At 40.1% G+C, this 17,237-nt stretch overlaps 1 protein-coding gene across 1 annotated transcript; it reads left to right on the top strand.

Annotated features, from left to right (window-relative positions):
- Positions 1–15,417: 15,417 nt before the first annotated feature.
- Positions 15,418–16,704, top strand: LOC124717210 (zinc finger and BTB domain-containing protein 34-like). The gene has a single exon (XM_047243991.1). The coding sequence runs from the start codon at positions 15,418–15,420 to the stop codon at positions 16,702–16,704; it is 1,287 nt and encodes a 428-aa protein (XP_047099947.1).
- Positions 16,705–17,237: the final 533 nt, after the last annotated feature.

Genomic DNA, 17,237 nt, shown 5'->3' with positions numbered 1-17,237 from the left:
GATTACTCTGCTATTCACAATAAAGTGCCTGGCAGAGGGTTCAATGAACCACCTTCAAGCTGTCTCTCTACCGTTCCACTCTCAAACGGTGCGTGGGAAAAATGAGCACTTAAATTTTTCTGTGGGAGCCCTGATATCTCTTATTTTATCATGATGATCATTTCTCCATATGTAGGTGGTTGCCCACGGAATGTTTTTGCAATCGGAGAAGAAAACTGATGATTGAAATTTTATAAGAAGATCCTGTTGCACCGAAAAATGCCTTTGTTTTAATAATTGCCACACCAATTCAGGTATCATGTCTGTGGAACTATCTCCCCTATTTTGCGATAGTACAGAATGAGCCGCCCTTCTCTGAACTTTTTCGATGTCATCCATCTGTCCCACCTGATGCGGATCCCACACCACACAGCAATACTCTAGAATAGGGCGCAGAAGCATGGTGTAAGCAGTCTCTTTAGTAGAGCTGCTGCACCTTGTAAGTGTTCTGCCAATGAATCGCAGTCTTTAGTTTGCTCTACCCACGACATTATCAATGTGATTGTTCCAATGTACCTTATTTGTAATTGTAATCCCTAGTTGAATTTACAGCCTTCAGATTTGTGTGATTTATCACATAACCAAAATTTAGCGGATTTCTTTTAGTAGTCATGTGAATAACTTCACACCTTTCTTCATTCAGGGTCAATTGCCACTTTTTGCACTATACAGATATCTTGTCTAAATCATTTTGCAATTTGTTTTGGTCATCGATGACTTTACAAGAGACCAAATGACAGCATTATGTGCAAAAAATCTAAGAGGGCTACTCAGATTGTCTCCTATGTTGTTAATATAGATAAGGAACAATAGAGGGCCTGTAACACTCCCTTGGTGAATGCTGGATATTACTTCTGATTTACTTGATGACTTTCCATCTATTACTACGAACTGACAGGAAATCACGAATCCAGTCGCACAACTGAGGCGATATTCCATAGGCACACAGTTTGTGTAAAAGACACTTGTGAGGAATGGTGTTGAAAACCTTCTTGAAATCTAAAACTATGGAATCAATTTGACATCCCCTGTCGATAGAACTCATTACTTCATGAATATAAATTGAGCTAGTTGTGTTTCTCAAGAACAACTGAATGCATGCTCACTATATGTCACTAAATCATTTTCTTCGAGGTAATTCACAATTTTGAACACAGTATATGTTCCAAAATGCTACTGCAAATCAATTTTAGTGATGTGGGCCTGTAATTCAGTGGATTATTGCTGTTTCCCTTTTTGGGTATTGGTGTGACTTGTGCAATTTTCTAGTCTTTTGGCACAGAACTTTCTGTGTGCGAGTGGTTTTATATAATTGCTAAATATGGAGGTATTGTATCAGCATACTCTGAAAGAAACCTGACTGGTATACAATGTGGACCAGAGAACTGGACTTTATTAAGTGATTTAAGCTGCTTTGCTACATCGAGGATATGTACTTCGCATCTTGACAGTTGTTCTTGATTGGAATTCAGGAATGTTTACTTCGTTTTCTTTGGTGACGAAGCTTCAGGAAACCGTGTTTAATAACTCTGCTTTAGAGGCACTGTCATCAGTGACTTCACTGTTGTTATCGTGCAGTGAAGCTATTGACTGTGTCTTGCCTCTGGTGTGCTTCTTGTATGTCCAGAATCTCTTTGGATTTTCTGCCAGATTCTGAGACAGAGTTTTGTTGTGGAATTATTAAAAGCATCTTGCATTGAAGTACGCGCTGTATTTCAAACTTCTGCAAAACTTTGCCAATCTTGGGGATATTGGGTTCTTTTAAATTTGGCATGCTTTGTTCATTATTTCTGCAACAGTGATCTGACACATTTTGTATAACATGGCGTATCAGTACTATAACTTATTAATTTATGTGGTATCTATCTCTCAATTGCTGTTGATACTATCTCTGTGAAATCATTACACATCTTTTCTACGCTTTTGTGATCAGATCGGAAGGAGTGGAGACTGTCTCTTAAAAAGGTGTTAATAACATTTTTATCAGTTTTTTAAATAAATATATTTTGTGTTTCTTTTTGATGATTGTAGGTGTTACCATACACAGCCTAGCAGCAACTGCCTTCTTGTGAAACATACACACACACACACACACACACACACACACACACACACACACACACACAAAAGCTCTGCTGATGGTATCAACAGGATACAGTGTATTGGGGGGGGGGGGCAGAGGGGGGGGGGGCTCCTCAAATGACATAATGAGTCAGAGAACATGCCTTTCCAGGCCTCCTAGCAAGGAAAAATGCCTGGCAGTATCAGTGGTAGATCGTGGGTCCCCTGCAGAGCCGTCGGATGTGCTGCTCATTCTGCTACAGAGACAGGAACTTTAGATATGTCTGTCACTTTGGGAACTATTTTGCTGTTCTAAATGACCTCAACTGCAACATTTTGCAGAAAATCCATACACATTTTTCTGTATAATGACAGGTTTGCAATTTAGTAATGGCATACAGAATAGACTTCCTTTATCTTTTTTGTGCAATAGCAGCTGCAGATTTGGTCCTGTGGCATGAAGAATATGGGAATTTGGTTTTTGTTACTTCCACTTAAAATGAATAATTTTTAGCCCCCTTTGTTACTCTGAAATCAGCATTATAATAACTGTGAATATTTATTTATTTTCTAATCATTATCTGAAATACGTCATTGAATCATTTAGGTAATGTTATAGTACTACTCACCATATAGTGGAGATGCTGAGTCACAATAGGCACAACAAAAAGATCCACACAATTAAAGCTTTCGGCCATTAAGGCCTTTGTCAGCAGTACACACACACACACACACACACACACACACACACACACACACACACACACACACGTGCGCGCGCACGCGCAATCACATAAACGCAACTTGCACACACGTATGCAGTCTCAGAGAGCTGAAACCACACTGCGAACAGCAGCACCAGTGCATGATGGGAGTGGCGAATGGGTGGGGGTAAGGAGGAGGCTGGGGGGAGGGGGAGGGGGAGGGATAGTATGGTGGAAGTGGTGGACAGTGAAGCGTTGCAGTTTAGACGGAGGGCAGGAGAGAAAGTGCAGAGGCAAGAGGGGGTAAGTAGCAGAAAGGAGAGAAATAAAAAAAAGGTAAAAGACTGGGTGTGATGGTGAAATGGCGGCTGTGTAGTGCTGGAATGGGAACAGGGAGGGAGCTGGATGGGTGAGGACAGTGACTAACAAAGGTTGAGGCCAGGAGGGTTACGGGAATGTAGGATGTACTATAGGAAAAGTTCCCACCTGCGCAATTCAGAAAAACTGGTGTTGGTGGGAAGGATCCATATGGCACAGGCTGTAAAGCAGTAATTGAGATCAGGAATACCATGTTTGGCAGCGTGTTCAGTAACAGGGTGGTCCACTTGTTGTTTGGCCACAGTTTGTCGGTGGCCATTCACACGGACAGACAGCTTGTTTGTTGTCATGCCTACATAGAATGCAGCACAGAGGTTGCAGCTTAGCTTCTGAATCACATGAATGGTTTCACAGGTAGCCCTGCCTTTCACGGGATAGGTGATGTTAGCGACTGGACTGGAGTAGGTGGTGGTAGGTGGATGTATGGGACAGGTATTGCATCTAGGCCTGTTACAGGAATATGAGCCATGAGGTAAGGAATTGGGAGCAGGGGTTGTGTAAGGATGGACGAGTATATTGTGTAGATTCGGTGGACGGTGGAATACCATGGTAGGAGGGGTGGGAAGGACAGTGGGCAGGACATTTCTCATTTCAGGGCACAATGAGAGGTATCTAAACCCTGGCAAAAATAATGTAATTCAGTTGCTCCAGTTCCGCACGGTACTGAGTTACGAGGGGAATGCTCCTCTGTGGCCGGACTGTGGGACTTTGGGATGTGGTGGGAGACTGGAAAGATAAGGCACAGGAGATTTGTTTTTGTACAAGGATGGGAGGATAGTTACAGTCAGTGAAGGCTTCAGTGAGACCCTCGGTATATTTTGAGAGGGACTGCTCGTCACTGCAGATGCGACGACCTCGGTTGGCTAGGCTGTACGGAAGGGACTTCTTGGTATGGAATGGGTGGCAGCTGTCGAAGTGGAGGTATTGCTGGTGGTTAGTAGGTTTGATATGGATGGAGGTACTGATGTAGTCATCTCTGAGGTGAGGTCAACATCTAGGAAGGTGGCTTGTTGGGTTGAGTAGGACCAGGTGAAGCAAATGGGGGAGAAGTTGTTGAGGTTCTGGAGGAATGTGAATAAGGTGTCCTGACCTTCAATCCAGATAGCAAAGATGTCATCAATGAATCTGAACCAGGTGAGGGGTTTAGGATTCTGGGTTTTTAGGAAGGATTCCTCTAGATGGCCCATGATTAGGTTAGCATAGGATGGTGCCATGTGGGTGCCCATAGCCATACTGTGGATTTGTTTGTAGGTAATGCCTTCAAAGGAGAAGTAATTGTGGGTGAGGATACAGTTGCTCATGGAGACTAGGAAGGAGGCTGTTGGTTTGGAATCCATAGGGCATCTGGAAAGGTAGTGTTCGATAGCAGTAAGGCCAAGGGCATTAGGGATGTTAGCGTACAGGGAGGTGGCATCAATAGTAATGGGCAGGGCACCATGTGGTAAAGGGACAGGAACTGTGGAGAGACCAGCCGTTGTGGCTGAGCGGTTATAGGCGCTTTAGTCTGGAACTGTGCGACTGCTATGGTCGCAGGTTCGAATCCTGCCTCGGGCATGGGTGTGTGTGATGTCCTTAGGTTATTTAGATTTAAGTAGTTCTAACTTCTAGGGGACTGATGACCTCAGGAGTTAAGTCCCATAGTGCTCAGAGCCATTTTTTATTTTTTTTTTGAACTGTGGAGAGTCGGTTGAGGAAAGGGTTGGTATCTTTTATATAGGAGGATAGGTTCCGGGTAATAGGTTGAAGGTGTTGGTCTACGAGAGCAGAGATTCTCCCAGTAGGGGCACAGTAACCAGCCGCAGTGGGGTGTCCTGGGTGGTTGGGTTTATGGACTTTAGGAAGGATGTGATTTACGAGCTAAGCTGCAGCCTCTGTGCTGCATTCTATGTAGACATGACAACCAACAAGCTGTCTGTCCGTGTGAACGGCCACCGACAAACTGTGGCTGAACTGTTGCTGAACACGCTGTCAAACATGATATCCCTCATCTCAATGACTGCCTCACAATATGTGCCATATGGATCCATCCACCAACACCACCTGTTCTGAATTGCGCAGGTGGGAACTTTTCCTATAGTACATCCTACATTCCCGTAACCGTCCTGGCCTCAACCTTTGTTAGTCACTGTCCTCACCCATCCAGCTCCCTCCCTGTTCCCATTCCAGCACTACACAGCTGCCATTTCACCATCACACCCAGTCTTTTAACTTTTTTTTATTTCTCTCCCTTCTGCTACTTACCCCCTCTTGCCTCTGCACTTTCTCTCCTGCACTCCATCTAAACTGCAACGCTTCACTGTCCACCACTTCCACCATACTATCCCTCCCCCTCCCCCCCCCCCCCTCCCCAGCCTCCTCCTTACCCCTACCCATTCGCCACTCCCATCATGCACTGGTGCTGCTGTTCGCAGTGTGGTTTCAGCTCTCTGAGACTGCAGACGTGTGTGCAAGTTGCGTTTACGAGATTGTGCGTGCGCACGCACGTGTGTGTGTGTGTGTGTGTGTGTGTGTGTGTGTCTACTGCCGACAAAGGCCTTAATGGCCGAAAGCTTTAATTGTGTGAATCTGTTTGTTGTGCCTATCGCGACTTAGTATCTCCGCTATATGGTGAGGAGCAATTTTCCTTCTCTGGTATTGTTACATTCCTTCCTGGATCTTCCATTGTTAGGTAATGTTATGTTTTTTATGACAAAGGAAATAAAAATTTATAAGTATTAGTACTAGTTATACTTCTTGTTCCATTTAGTAAGTATATGCAGATCTATTCATTCTTCCTTATCTTTTGTAGTATTTTTGACAATAGTCCATGATGCATTAAGGCCCCCCCCCCTCTCTCTCTCTCTCTCTCTCTCTCTCTCTCTCTCTCTCTCTCTCTCTTTCCTTTGTTTCCCTCCTTCAGTTAGCCTGCATTATCAGGGTAGATGGATTCTTCTCTTCTATGTGCATATTGTGAACAAAAATCAACTGACATCAATTTCTACGTCTACATATATACTCCGCTTGCCATCAAGCGTTGTGTGGCGGAGGGTACAATTTGCGCCAAAGTGATATTTCCTCTCTTCTGCTCCACTAGTAAATCGTGCGAGGGAAAAACAACTGTCTGAACGCCTCAGTACGAGCTCTTATTTCCCTTATGTTTGAATGGTGATCATGGTGCGATTTGAAAGTTGGTGGTAATAAGATATGCTCTACATCCTCGGTGAAGATCGGATTTTGGAATTTAGTGAGCAGCCCCTTCTGTTTAGGGTGCCGCCTATCTGCAAATGTGCCCCACTTCAAACTTTCTGTGAGATTTGTAACTCTACCGCGATGGCTAAATGTACTAGTCACGAATGTTGCCACTTTTCCTTGGACCTTCTCAATATCTTGAATCAGACCCAACTGGTAAGGGTCCCACATAGACGAACAATACTCCAAGACTGGATGAACTAACGTACTGTAAGCTATTTCCTTTGTTGAAGGACTGCATTGCTTCAGGCTTCTACCAGTAAACCGCAATCTAGAGTTTGCTTTACCTGTTACTTTGTGTAATCTGATCATTCCATATGAGATCATTTCAAATAGCCACACCCAGATACTTAACGGACGTTACCACTTCCAAAGACTGGGCATTTATTTTGTACTTGTACATTAATGGGGATTTTTGCCTTGTTATACGCAGTAGGTTACACTTACTAATATTGAGAGATAACTGCCAGTCATTACACCATTCATTTATTTTCTGCAAATCCTCATTGATTTGTTCACAACTTTAGTGTGATACTACTTTCCTGTAGACTACAGCATCATCGGCAAACAGTCTAAGGTTACTGTCAATACCATCAACCAGATCACTTATGTAAATCATAAAAAGCAGAGGACCTATTATGCTGCCCTGGGGCACACCTGAAGTTACACTTGTTTCTGTTGAAGTCGCCCCATTCAGGACAACGTACTGCTCCCTGTCTGTTAGAAAACTTTCTATCCAACCGCATATGTCATCGGATAGACCGTAAGCGCGCGCTTTTTGTAGCAAGCGACAGTGCGGAACTGATGCGAATGCCTTTCGAAAGTCGAGAAATGTGGCATCAACCTTGGAGCCGGTATCTAGAGCCTGTTGTATATCATGCACAAAGAGGTCCAGCTGTGTCTCGCATGACCGCTGTTTCCTAAATCTGTGCTGGTTTCTGCAGATGAGCTTCTCAGAGTCTAGAAAGGTCATTATGTCTGAACACAAAATATGTTCCATGATTCTACAACAAATCAATGTCAGTGAAATTGGCTGGTAATTGTGTGCATCCGATTTTCTATTCTTTTTATAGATTGCTATGACCTGGGCCTTCTTCCAGTCCTGTGGAACTTTCCGCTGTTCCAATGATCTCTGATAGATGATGGATAAGAATGGTGCTATATTTATAGCATAGTCAACATAAAATCTTACGGGGATACTGTCTGGGCCAGATGCCTTCCTGGCATCTAAGGATCTTAAATGTTTTACAATCCCAGATAAACTAAACACTATGTCAGCAGTCCTTTACCATAAACTATTTTTTGAAAGCTAGGTTTAGTATTTCAGCCTTCTGTTTATCATCATCAGTTACATTTCCCGTACTGTCAGCAAGAGAAGGTATTGAATTATTTGTAGTGTTGATAGATTTTATGCACGACCAAAATTTTTTGGGGTTATTTTTAGAATCTGCAGATAAAATATTGCTTTCAAATTCATTAAAAGAATCTCTCATTGTCCTTCTGACAGCTGCTTTCATTTCGTATAATTTCTGTTCGTCAGCGGGGCAGTGACTACGTTTAAAACAACTGTGCAAAATTCTCTGCTTTCTCAGCAACTTCCTAATATGTTTGTTACACCAAGGTGGATCCTTTCCCTCCCCTATACTTTTGCTAGGCACATACTTCTCTAGCACATGGTGGACAACAGCTTTAAATTCTGACCAAAGGTGCTCAATATCTTTGTGTCCCGCATTGAATGCTTGGAGCTGACTATGAAGATATTCATTAATGACACTTTTGTTTGCTTTCCCAAACAAGAAAACTCAGTGCTGTTTTTTTTGCAACTTCCACTGACATAAGCCACAACGACATTATGGTTGTTAATACCTTCTTCTAGATTAACTTCCTCAAGAAGATCAGGTCTGTTTGTCGCCAAGATATCTAATATGTTCCCTTCTTGAGTTAGTTTTCTAACCAATTGCTCAAGGTTGTATGTTGAGAGTGCTCCTAGAGTAACTTCACACGAATCTTTGCTTCTGCCCCTTGTGATAAACGTGTTATTTTCTCAGTCAATGGATGCTAGATTAAAGTCTCCACCTATAACTAATGGGTAATTTGGATATTTACTTCCTATGTATTTCTATTTGGCACAAAGGCAGGTTTTATTTTCCACTTTTCTTTGAAGCATGTTTGCTAGTTGCTAGGTAGACTGATTTATCAAATATCAGAGCATAATGATGCATAGTAGGACACAGTTTGATTCTGACCAGGAGCGCAATAAATATTCATGATTTTTACTTTTAATCATGATGCAGTGGTCATTGCTTTGTGGACAAGAGCACTGTTGTGTTGATACACAAAACATCTCATTTAAAACTGTAGCCTTAATCTGGAAAAAATGTCTGTGTGAATAAGATTATTATGATAAGATACTACACATTGTTACAAAGAGCTTTGTTAAAATATCTCTTGGTGCAAATGGAATGATACCTTCACTAGTTCTGGAAACACTCAAGTTAACCTCGTAGGCAGCACAGCATTTATATTGTATAAATTATACCCATTATTAATGTGAGGCAATGAAGAATATTTATAGTGATGGATCTCAAAACATATTATGTATTTATTGTCATATTCTTTGGATTACTAATTTTATGTCTTGTGCCTGCATTCAGTTTGTTGATGGCTCATTTTCTTCTGTGTGGATCTCATGGCCTCTCTAAATTTAAAGAAGGATATTATTCCACCAGGCTGTGTTTAAAATATTGTTATTGCAATGTTGGTTTCAGGCATTACTTCTGCTCAAGTGCATCTAAAAAAATGACAACACACCATAGAAAAGAGGAGAGAGCTAAAACTTGAAAATAATGCTACTACATAGGATGTGGCATTAAAAAAATGAAGTAATTACCTACAATAACACATGTCGATACATTGTCATCGTTACATTACAAAGTCACATGCCAAGCATTTTTGTGCACAACATGCTCATCAACAACGATGACTCTTGCTCCAGAATATACAGCCCCAAACTGACTCATAGACAGTAGTACCATGAGTTAATGATTTTTGACAGTAAAAAGTAACTGGATAGATAGAAAATCTACTCACCAAATGGCAGCAGGAGAATATACATATATAAAAAAAAAGGTTTTTGATTGATTGATTTCTTTATTAATCCATGTAACAATTTACATTGTGTGGATTTCGTCAGCAAAATCATATACAATACAATATACCTACAATTATACACATAAAATTAGTATTTACACACATTTTTGAGGTATCTTAAATTAGTTTTATATCCTTGTGTAATTTGTAATTTTCTTATAGTACTGTACAATTTTTGATTACATATCATAATTATTTCCTCATGTATTACGATGCAGGCTACTTTAATTACACTACATGTTTTAATTCAGATAGTCCGTTACTGCGTAATAACTTTTATTTAATAAAAAAAATTTTAGTTTTGTTTTGAACTGTCCGATTGTGTCAATATCTCTTATTTTTTGGGGTAATTTATTATATAATTTAACAGCATTGTACAACAAGCTCTGCTGAGTTTTAACTTTATTTTTCCTCTCTAGATGCAGATTGAATTGGTTTCTAGTTTCATAGCTGTGTACTAATGAATTTTTCATATAGCAGTCAATTTTTTTTTTTACATACATAACACTTTGAAAAATGTATTCACAGGGGACAGTTAGGATTTCCAGCTTTTGGAAATGTTCAAGGCAGTGAGCCCTACTGCCACTCTTGGTTATTATACGAATTGCTCTTTTTTGTAATTTGAAAACTATTTGAATATTTTTACTGTTGACTCCCCAAAATATTATTCCATAGGTAATAACAGAGTGGATATAAGAAAAATATACAGATCTGACACATGTAGTATCACAAACTGCAGTCAGAATTCTCAGAGCATAGCATGCTGTAGCGATTCTGTTACTAAGTATTTTAATATGTTCTTCCCACTTTAACTGACTGTCAACATGCATACCAAGAAATTTTGTGTAGTCTACACATTCTATAGTTTCATTGTTTAACTTAAAGTTGTTAAAGTGTGGTTTTTTGCAGACATAGAAGTTAACAGCATTTGTTTTTTTGAGATTTAGTGTTAGTTTATTATTGGATGCCCACTCACGTACACTGTTTAGTGTTTGTTCGGCTTTTTCTTTTAGTGCATCTGGTGATTTGTCACTGATTAGAACATTTGAGTCATCTGCAAACAATATTGTTTGTCCATGCTTGATGCTCTGTGGGAAGTCGTTTATGTAAATGAGGAATAGTACTGGGCCAAGGACACTACCCTGTGGGACGCCTATATTTACATAATTTGGGTCTGAAGTATACTTTACAATATAGTTTGAGCAACTTGAAATATGTGAGATTTCAGTTATCTGTCTTCTATTTTTTAGATATGACTGGAACCACTTTTTCACAAGTCCCCTAATTCCAAGTTCATCTAACTTATTTAACAATATGTTGTGGTCTACTGTATCAAACGCTTTAGTTAGATCAAGAAATATACCTGTTGTGTGGTTCCCTTTATCTAATGCTTCTAGAATGTGTTTTGTGAGGTGTGCTGTTGCTGATTCTGTGCTTTTCCCTGATCGAAATCCAAACTGGTCAACAGACAGTAAGTTGTATTTATTTAAATAATTGATTAGCCTATCTTTCATAATAGTTTCTAATATTTTTGCAAAGCATGATAGTAGAGAAATTGGCCTATAATTTTCAATTATTCCTGCATCACCTTTTTTGAAGAGAGGTAGTAATTTTGCATATTTTAAATAGTCTGGAAAGTAGCCCTGCTTGAAAGATTGATTTATAATATCAACTAAAAGTGGAAGTAGGCTCTTGATACAGTCCTTAATTATAAAAATGGGGACTTCATCCAGACCAGCTGAGTTTTTGTTTTTCAGTTTGCTGACTGCTTGATAGACTTCTTCCTGTGTTGTAGGGAATAACACCATTGAGTGTGATACACCATTATTTGACTTTTTGACCTGAGGGGCTGTTAGAAAATTTTCCTGTAATTTTATTCCTATGCTACTAAAATAATCATTTATATAGTTTGCCAAATATATTGGGTCTTTTATTAAAGTCCCTTCCTCTTTGATTTTCAAGTTGGACAGATTCATTTTCCTGGTACCAGTTTCCTGCTTCACAATCTTCCATACTGCCTTATTTTTGTTTTCAGCAGAGTGCACTATTTTGGAGTTATGAGCTCTCTTTGCTGCAAACAATATTTTCCTATATGTTTTCCTATATCTTTTATAAAAGAGTGAGAAAGCAGGATTAGTTTGGCTGTGTTTAATGGAGCTCAGGTACTTTAGTGTTTCAGATGATTTTTTGATTCCTTTTGTGACCCACTTGCTTTTTCCTGCTGTTGGTAATGGACATAATACTTTAGGAAATGTTTCTTCAAAAGCTATGCAAGCTTTCAGGCCAGTGGCTCCTCCTCCGAGCAGATGGGTTTAAGGGTAAGGGAGAGGGGCGAAGGGAGAGGTTTAGGAAAAGGGGCAGAGTTTGGAAAAGCCACCCAGAAACTTGAGTCAGGAGACACTTACTGGATGGGATGGGAAGGAATCAGTCTGTTTACCTGCAAAAGTATGTCCTGTACATGCAAAAAGATTTTATTCGATTCATTTGTTCATCCAGGGATCATCTCACAGTGGTAGAAGCTTTATCATCATAATGCAATGAAATAAATAGCTCAAAATATACATAAACACAGCATATATTAGTTTACTTTTATGAGGGCAGGACAGATGGTCGGCAGTGACCTGGATGAAGGAAAGATTGTAGGATTTCTCTGAAATGGAGAAGCACAGGAGACTTAAATTGGGATGCACAGACAGGGCAAATTCCATCCTCCTGAATGTGAGGTCAATCTCTTAACCACTGCAGTGCCTCATTTGGTTGGTCACTATTGTACAATATTCTTTGATTTACACACAAGTTGTTCCAGATAACTTGTAATATTAAGCACAACTTTGCACTTCATCACCGCACACACTAAGGACACTTGCTGATAACTTCTGGACTACAGACATGCTGCTATGCCCACTGCACTATGCACTAACTGCATACTCCCCATAAACATGCAACTGTACACCCCCCCACCCCCCCCCCCCCCCTCCGTGCATGTCTTCGTATTCACCCCTTGGTCCATGTGAAAAACTGATTCAGCACTCCTCACAATGAGTGACATGTTGAGCTGAGGAGAATGATGAGACATTAAACGAGGTCTTGCTACATGATTTTCATATAATCACATTACATTGTTATCGTTTAATGTGACAGTGTTCTGTAGTTATCCTGTAACGTTACTACCCCCTACACAAAGTAATTTGTAATTGTGTAGTGTGCCTTACTTGTGAAGAATGTTTTAGCTGCATTTTTGAACGTAACTACTGTACTAATCCTTTTCATCTCTCTAGGCAATTTATTATAAAAATTTATCCCCGACAGAAAATGCTGTATTGAATTTTTTTATTTGTTTTTTGTTGACAAATGGCTCTTATTATATGATTATATACAGAACATCTGTGAAATACTTATTAATGTTTTCCCTGATTTGCACAACAGATTGGTAGATGTATAGATGTACTCACTTGGTGCAATAAGGGTACTGAGTTTTTTAAAATAGTTCTTTACACTGAACCCAACTTTTACCTCTAGTTACTATTCTTATGGAAATTTTTTTGTAGTTAAAATGTTGTGTTCATGTTTTGCACCTTCAATCCCCAGAAAAGAATACTGTAGCTAGGAACTGAGTGTGTGTAGGAATAGTACACCACAACCAAGACTTTGGCTCTTACAAACTAATGGTAGAACAATTACAGCATACCATGCTGATGCCATTCTTTTCACCAATATCTTTGTGTGTTCATTTCATGTTAATTGGAAATCAATACTTTTTCCTAAAAATGCTCCTCTGAACGATTTGTGTTCAGTGTTACGTTATTACATATTGCCCAAATGTAAAGGATGAAACTTCCTGGTAGATTAAAACTGTGTGCCAGACTGAGACTCAAACTCGAGACCTTCACCTTTCATGAGCAAGAGCTCTGCTCTTCTGGATCCTTAAGGATTTCATTTGCTTCCTGTACTAGGAGTTCTGGTATTTTATCAATGACTGTTTTGTTGCTGTCATCACATTTTTTTCTATTTATTATTCTGTCTGGAAAGTCATTGACATTTATTGGGAACAGAATCGGACCCATTGCACTATCCCAGGAGACAACTATGGTTATACAGTCCTTGTCTGATAATTGTCTAATCTACATCCCATTATTTAATTGGAAACCTGTTATTATGGAGAAAAATGTGTATGGATTTTCTGCAAAGTGAGGTGTCAGTTGAGCACTTTTAGAACATCAAAATAGTTTGCAAAGTACCAATCAGGTATAATGTGCCTGCTCCGTAGCCACGTGATCAGCAAGTCCGTCTGCTGTATGGAGGACATAGGTTCAATTACTGGCGCTGCCAGGAATGTGTGAGGACTGGTAGAAAGTCCACTTTGCCTCATGATGCCAATTGAGTAGCTACTTGGATAAAAAGTAGTCACTCCAAAATCTTGAAAGCTAACAACAGCTGGGAAAATGATGTGCCTTATACTGAACACACCTCCTCTTCCTCCTCTCTTTGTCTCCCTCTTCCTCCCTCTGTCTGTCCACCTCATCCTCTCACCTCTAGCTGTCTCTTCCTCCTCCCCACTTTTTCTGTCTTCTGGTCTCCTCTTCCCTCTCTTTGCTTATTTCCTCCATCTCCTCTCTCTTATCATAATTTCCTCCCCCTACCTCTGGCCATGTCCTCCTCCCCTCTCTCTTTCCTTCTCCTTCCCTTCTTCCTTTTCCACCAGCCCACTACCCCTATACTCTCCACCTGCCTCATGCATCTTCCCCTCCTCCCCTCTCTTTGTCCATTTCCTCCTCCTCCTTGCTCTATCCATCCCTTTCTGTATTCATCTCAAGCTGTTCCCAACCATGCTAATCAGCATTCTTAGTCTCTTCATTACAGTTTAATGAAGCAGATCAATACTACTCTCACAACATGCCTGAAATGCAGGATAGGCTACATGTCAGGACCAGAAGAACCATTTCTTGCTCCTCAAATGTAGGTTGCCCTGCAAAGCAGTTTCATTTGGCTGACTGGTACTGTTCCCACACAACGTGTTTGTTCTGCAGGGCAGCCTGTATGCCAGTGCCTGAAAAAAATATTTTTGGGTGTATCTCTGCTCTTATTGGAGCTAGGAGAATATAAACCCTACAGTGCTGATATTCATGTTGCCTGCTGTTTCCGTACCTAATTTGGTTGAAACTGAGCCAGTGGTTTGGGAAGGGACCCTGGCCATACACACGTACACTCTGCTTTATGTATATAACAGAAGATTATTAGAATAGAGCTACTTGGAAGTTGAGGAACATACATGACAATTCCCCTATGGATGACCTTGTGTTTCTCAAGCACTGATATTACTTAGCATTCTTGTTTGCTTCGGCTGTGTGATTGTTTTGTCTTTTGTTGATTGTTCTTTGCTTATTTGTCTGTGTTGACAGCTTCATTGAAGTGTGGTGGAGAAAGTTATAGTGGAGAAAGTTGTAGCAGGCAGTGTTTGGCCTGTTCATTTACTTTCAGTTCCATCAATGTATAAATATTTTTAAAACATTTACTTGCTTCTGCTTTATGTTTATGTTCCCCTTGCATTATGGCAGCATGATTAACATGTGATTGTTTGCACAATAGGTTGGCAAAATGAGAATTCCATCATCAAGCTCCTAATTCTGCAGTCTCAAGAAGCTTGTCTGCCTTAGATTAACTGCTAATTCACAGTGTGTGACAAATTGCTGGACTGCAAAATGCCTGCCTAGTTAGTCTCAAGACAACTCTTCAGTGCTGCACTCTTCTGTTCAGAGGTGATTAAATGTTGCCACACAAAAATGTTTTGACTTAAAGCATTTGTTTCCACTGAATTGAATTGTTGCACAAGATTTTTTACAGCATTACACTCTCTAGTATGGAACAAGACACAGATGTCAACCTGAGGTGGAATGACCACCAGACTACACTACTATCTGTGTTCAGCTCTCTTCTAGGTAATGGGAATCTGGTAGATTGCACAGTGAGTGCTGAAGGTCAGTATTTTAAAGCACATAGAGTGATTCTCTCAGCTTGCAGTCCATATTTTGAATTAATATTCAGTCAGCATTATGAAAAGCATCCTATTGTTATACTGCCAGATGTAAAATTTCAAATTTTGAAGGCACTGATGAAATTTATGTACTCTGGAGAAGTGAATGTACCGCAGAATAAGCTCTGTACTTTCCTCGAGATTGCTGAGACTCTACAGATTAAGGGCCTCTCATTTGCTGGTGATAGTGGATCGAAGAATGAACTCACATTCAGGAGAATAAATGAATCTGACTCTCATCATGGACAACAAGATTTCAGAAAAAATCTGTGTGAACCCAGACATGGTTCTCAAGTAGAGCAGAAAGAAGGTGGTTGCTCACAACACACCTTAGAGGAGGCGTGTTCTAAAGACATTGATTCCCATCTGCTGGCTGCTCAGAAATATGACAGTGATAGTTCCAATTATGTCTCCCATGAGAAGCCAGGGGGAGAGATAGCTATGTCCCAAGACATTTTTGTTACTAAGCACTTCAATGTGTTCCAGTATTCATCTCTCCCAAAAACACGTACTAAATCAGATACCTCTGTGTCTGGAATAGTATTAAACTTAGTACACAACACTTTAGGTTCCAGACAGTTGCCAGGATGTTCCAAAGAAAATATTGGAGAGCAGGGACTGTTAAGTGACAATGTGCTTTCAAATTGCTCATTTGATAAAGAACTGAGAACATCGAAACCTCGAGATATGTTTGGTGAAAGTGCTGTCGCGTGCCTTCTACCGAGAATAAAGCAGGAGGATCCAGACGACTTCAGTGCTGACAGTATAGAAGAGATAATCCTAGATGATGAAGGTGACGATGACAATTGTGATAGTGGCGATGACAACAGAACCGTTGGAGGATTAGCGAGAGTGACACCAGAAGAATCCTTTAGTGGCCAAGGATTCTGCAGTCTAGAACAATACAGGGACACATACGTTGTAGAACAGTCATCAATCTTACCTAAACGATTTAGATGTGATGCTTGCGGAAGGTCTTATCGGTACCAGAAAGGTTTGTCGAGGCACTTGAAATATGAGTGTGGGAAAGAACCACAGTTTAAGTGTCCTCAGTGTCCTGGGAGATACACTCATAAGCATCATTTAAAACTGCACATGCTAAGAAATCATTAACTTTACTAGGGGCAAACAGTTGTTAACAGAAAACTTGTGTGCATCCCTTTATGTAATCCGCATGAGTAATAGTTATTTGATATTTTTTAAATCATATCATAGGTGGTGTTGAAGCAGTTTGCTGGAGCAAACGAGTTCCACTGAATTAGTGTTGCTAATATCCATGGTAGCTCTAATTCATGTGATGTGACTCTATGCTTTTCATCAATTTTGTATTTTGTTAACTTGGGGTTTAGGTGAGTTGTGTGTACCGTAAGCTCCACATAATTTAGCCATCGGTCCATTGGAGGTTCTGTTAAGATGAACTTCTTGGTATTTATTTCAAAGGTTTATCAGTATTGAAGCTCATTAAATGTTTTTAGTATTCAACTTATCTCAAAATTGTATATATTTGCAGTTTCAGAAAAATTCTGCACAAATGAACAAATGACAGAAAGATTTTACTGTTTTTAGCTAGTGTGCTGTAAATTCAAGATTACATGTACACACGGTTCCCAGGATAAGCAGGAAGCATGTATGTGTAAAATTAAGAA

The sequence above is a fragment of the Schistocerca piceifrons genome, chromosome 9 (assembly GCF_021461385.2).
Source record: "Schistocerca piceifrons isolate TAMUIC-IGC-003096 chromosome 9, iqSchPice1.1, whole genome shotgun sequence".
Taxonomy (NCBI): domain Eukaryota; kingdom Metazoa; phylum Arthropoda; class Insecta; order Orthoptera; family Acrididae; genus Schistocerca; species Schistocerca piceifrons.
This window is presented reverse-complemented; position numbering and strand designations above follow the sequence as displayed.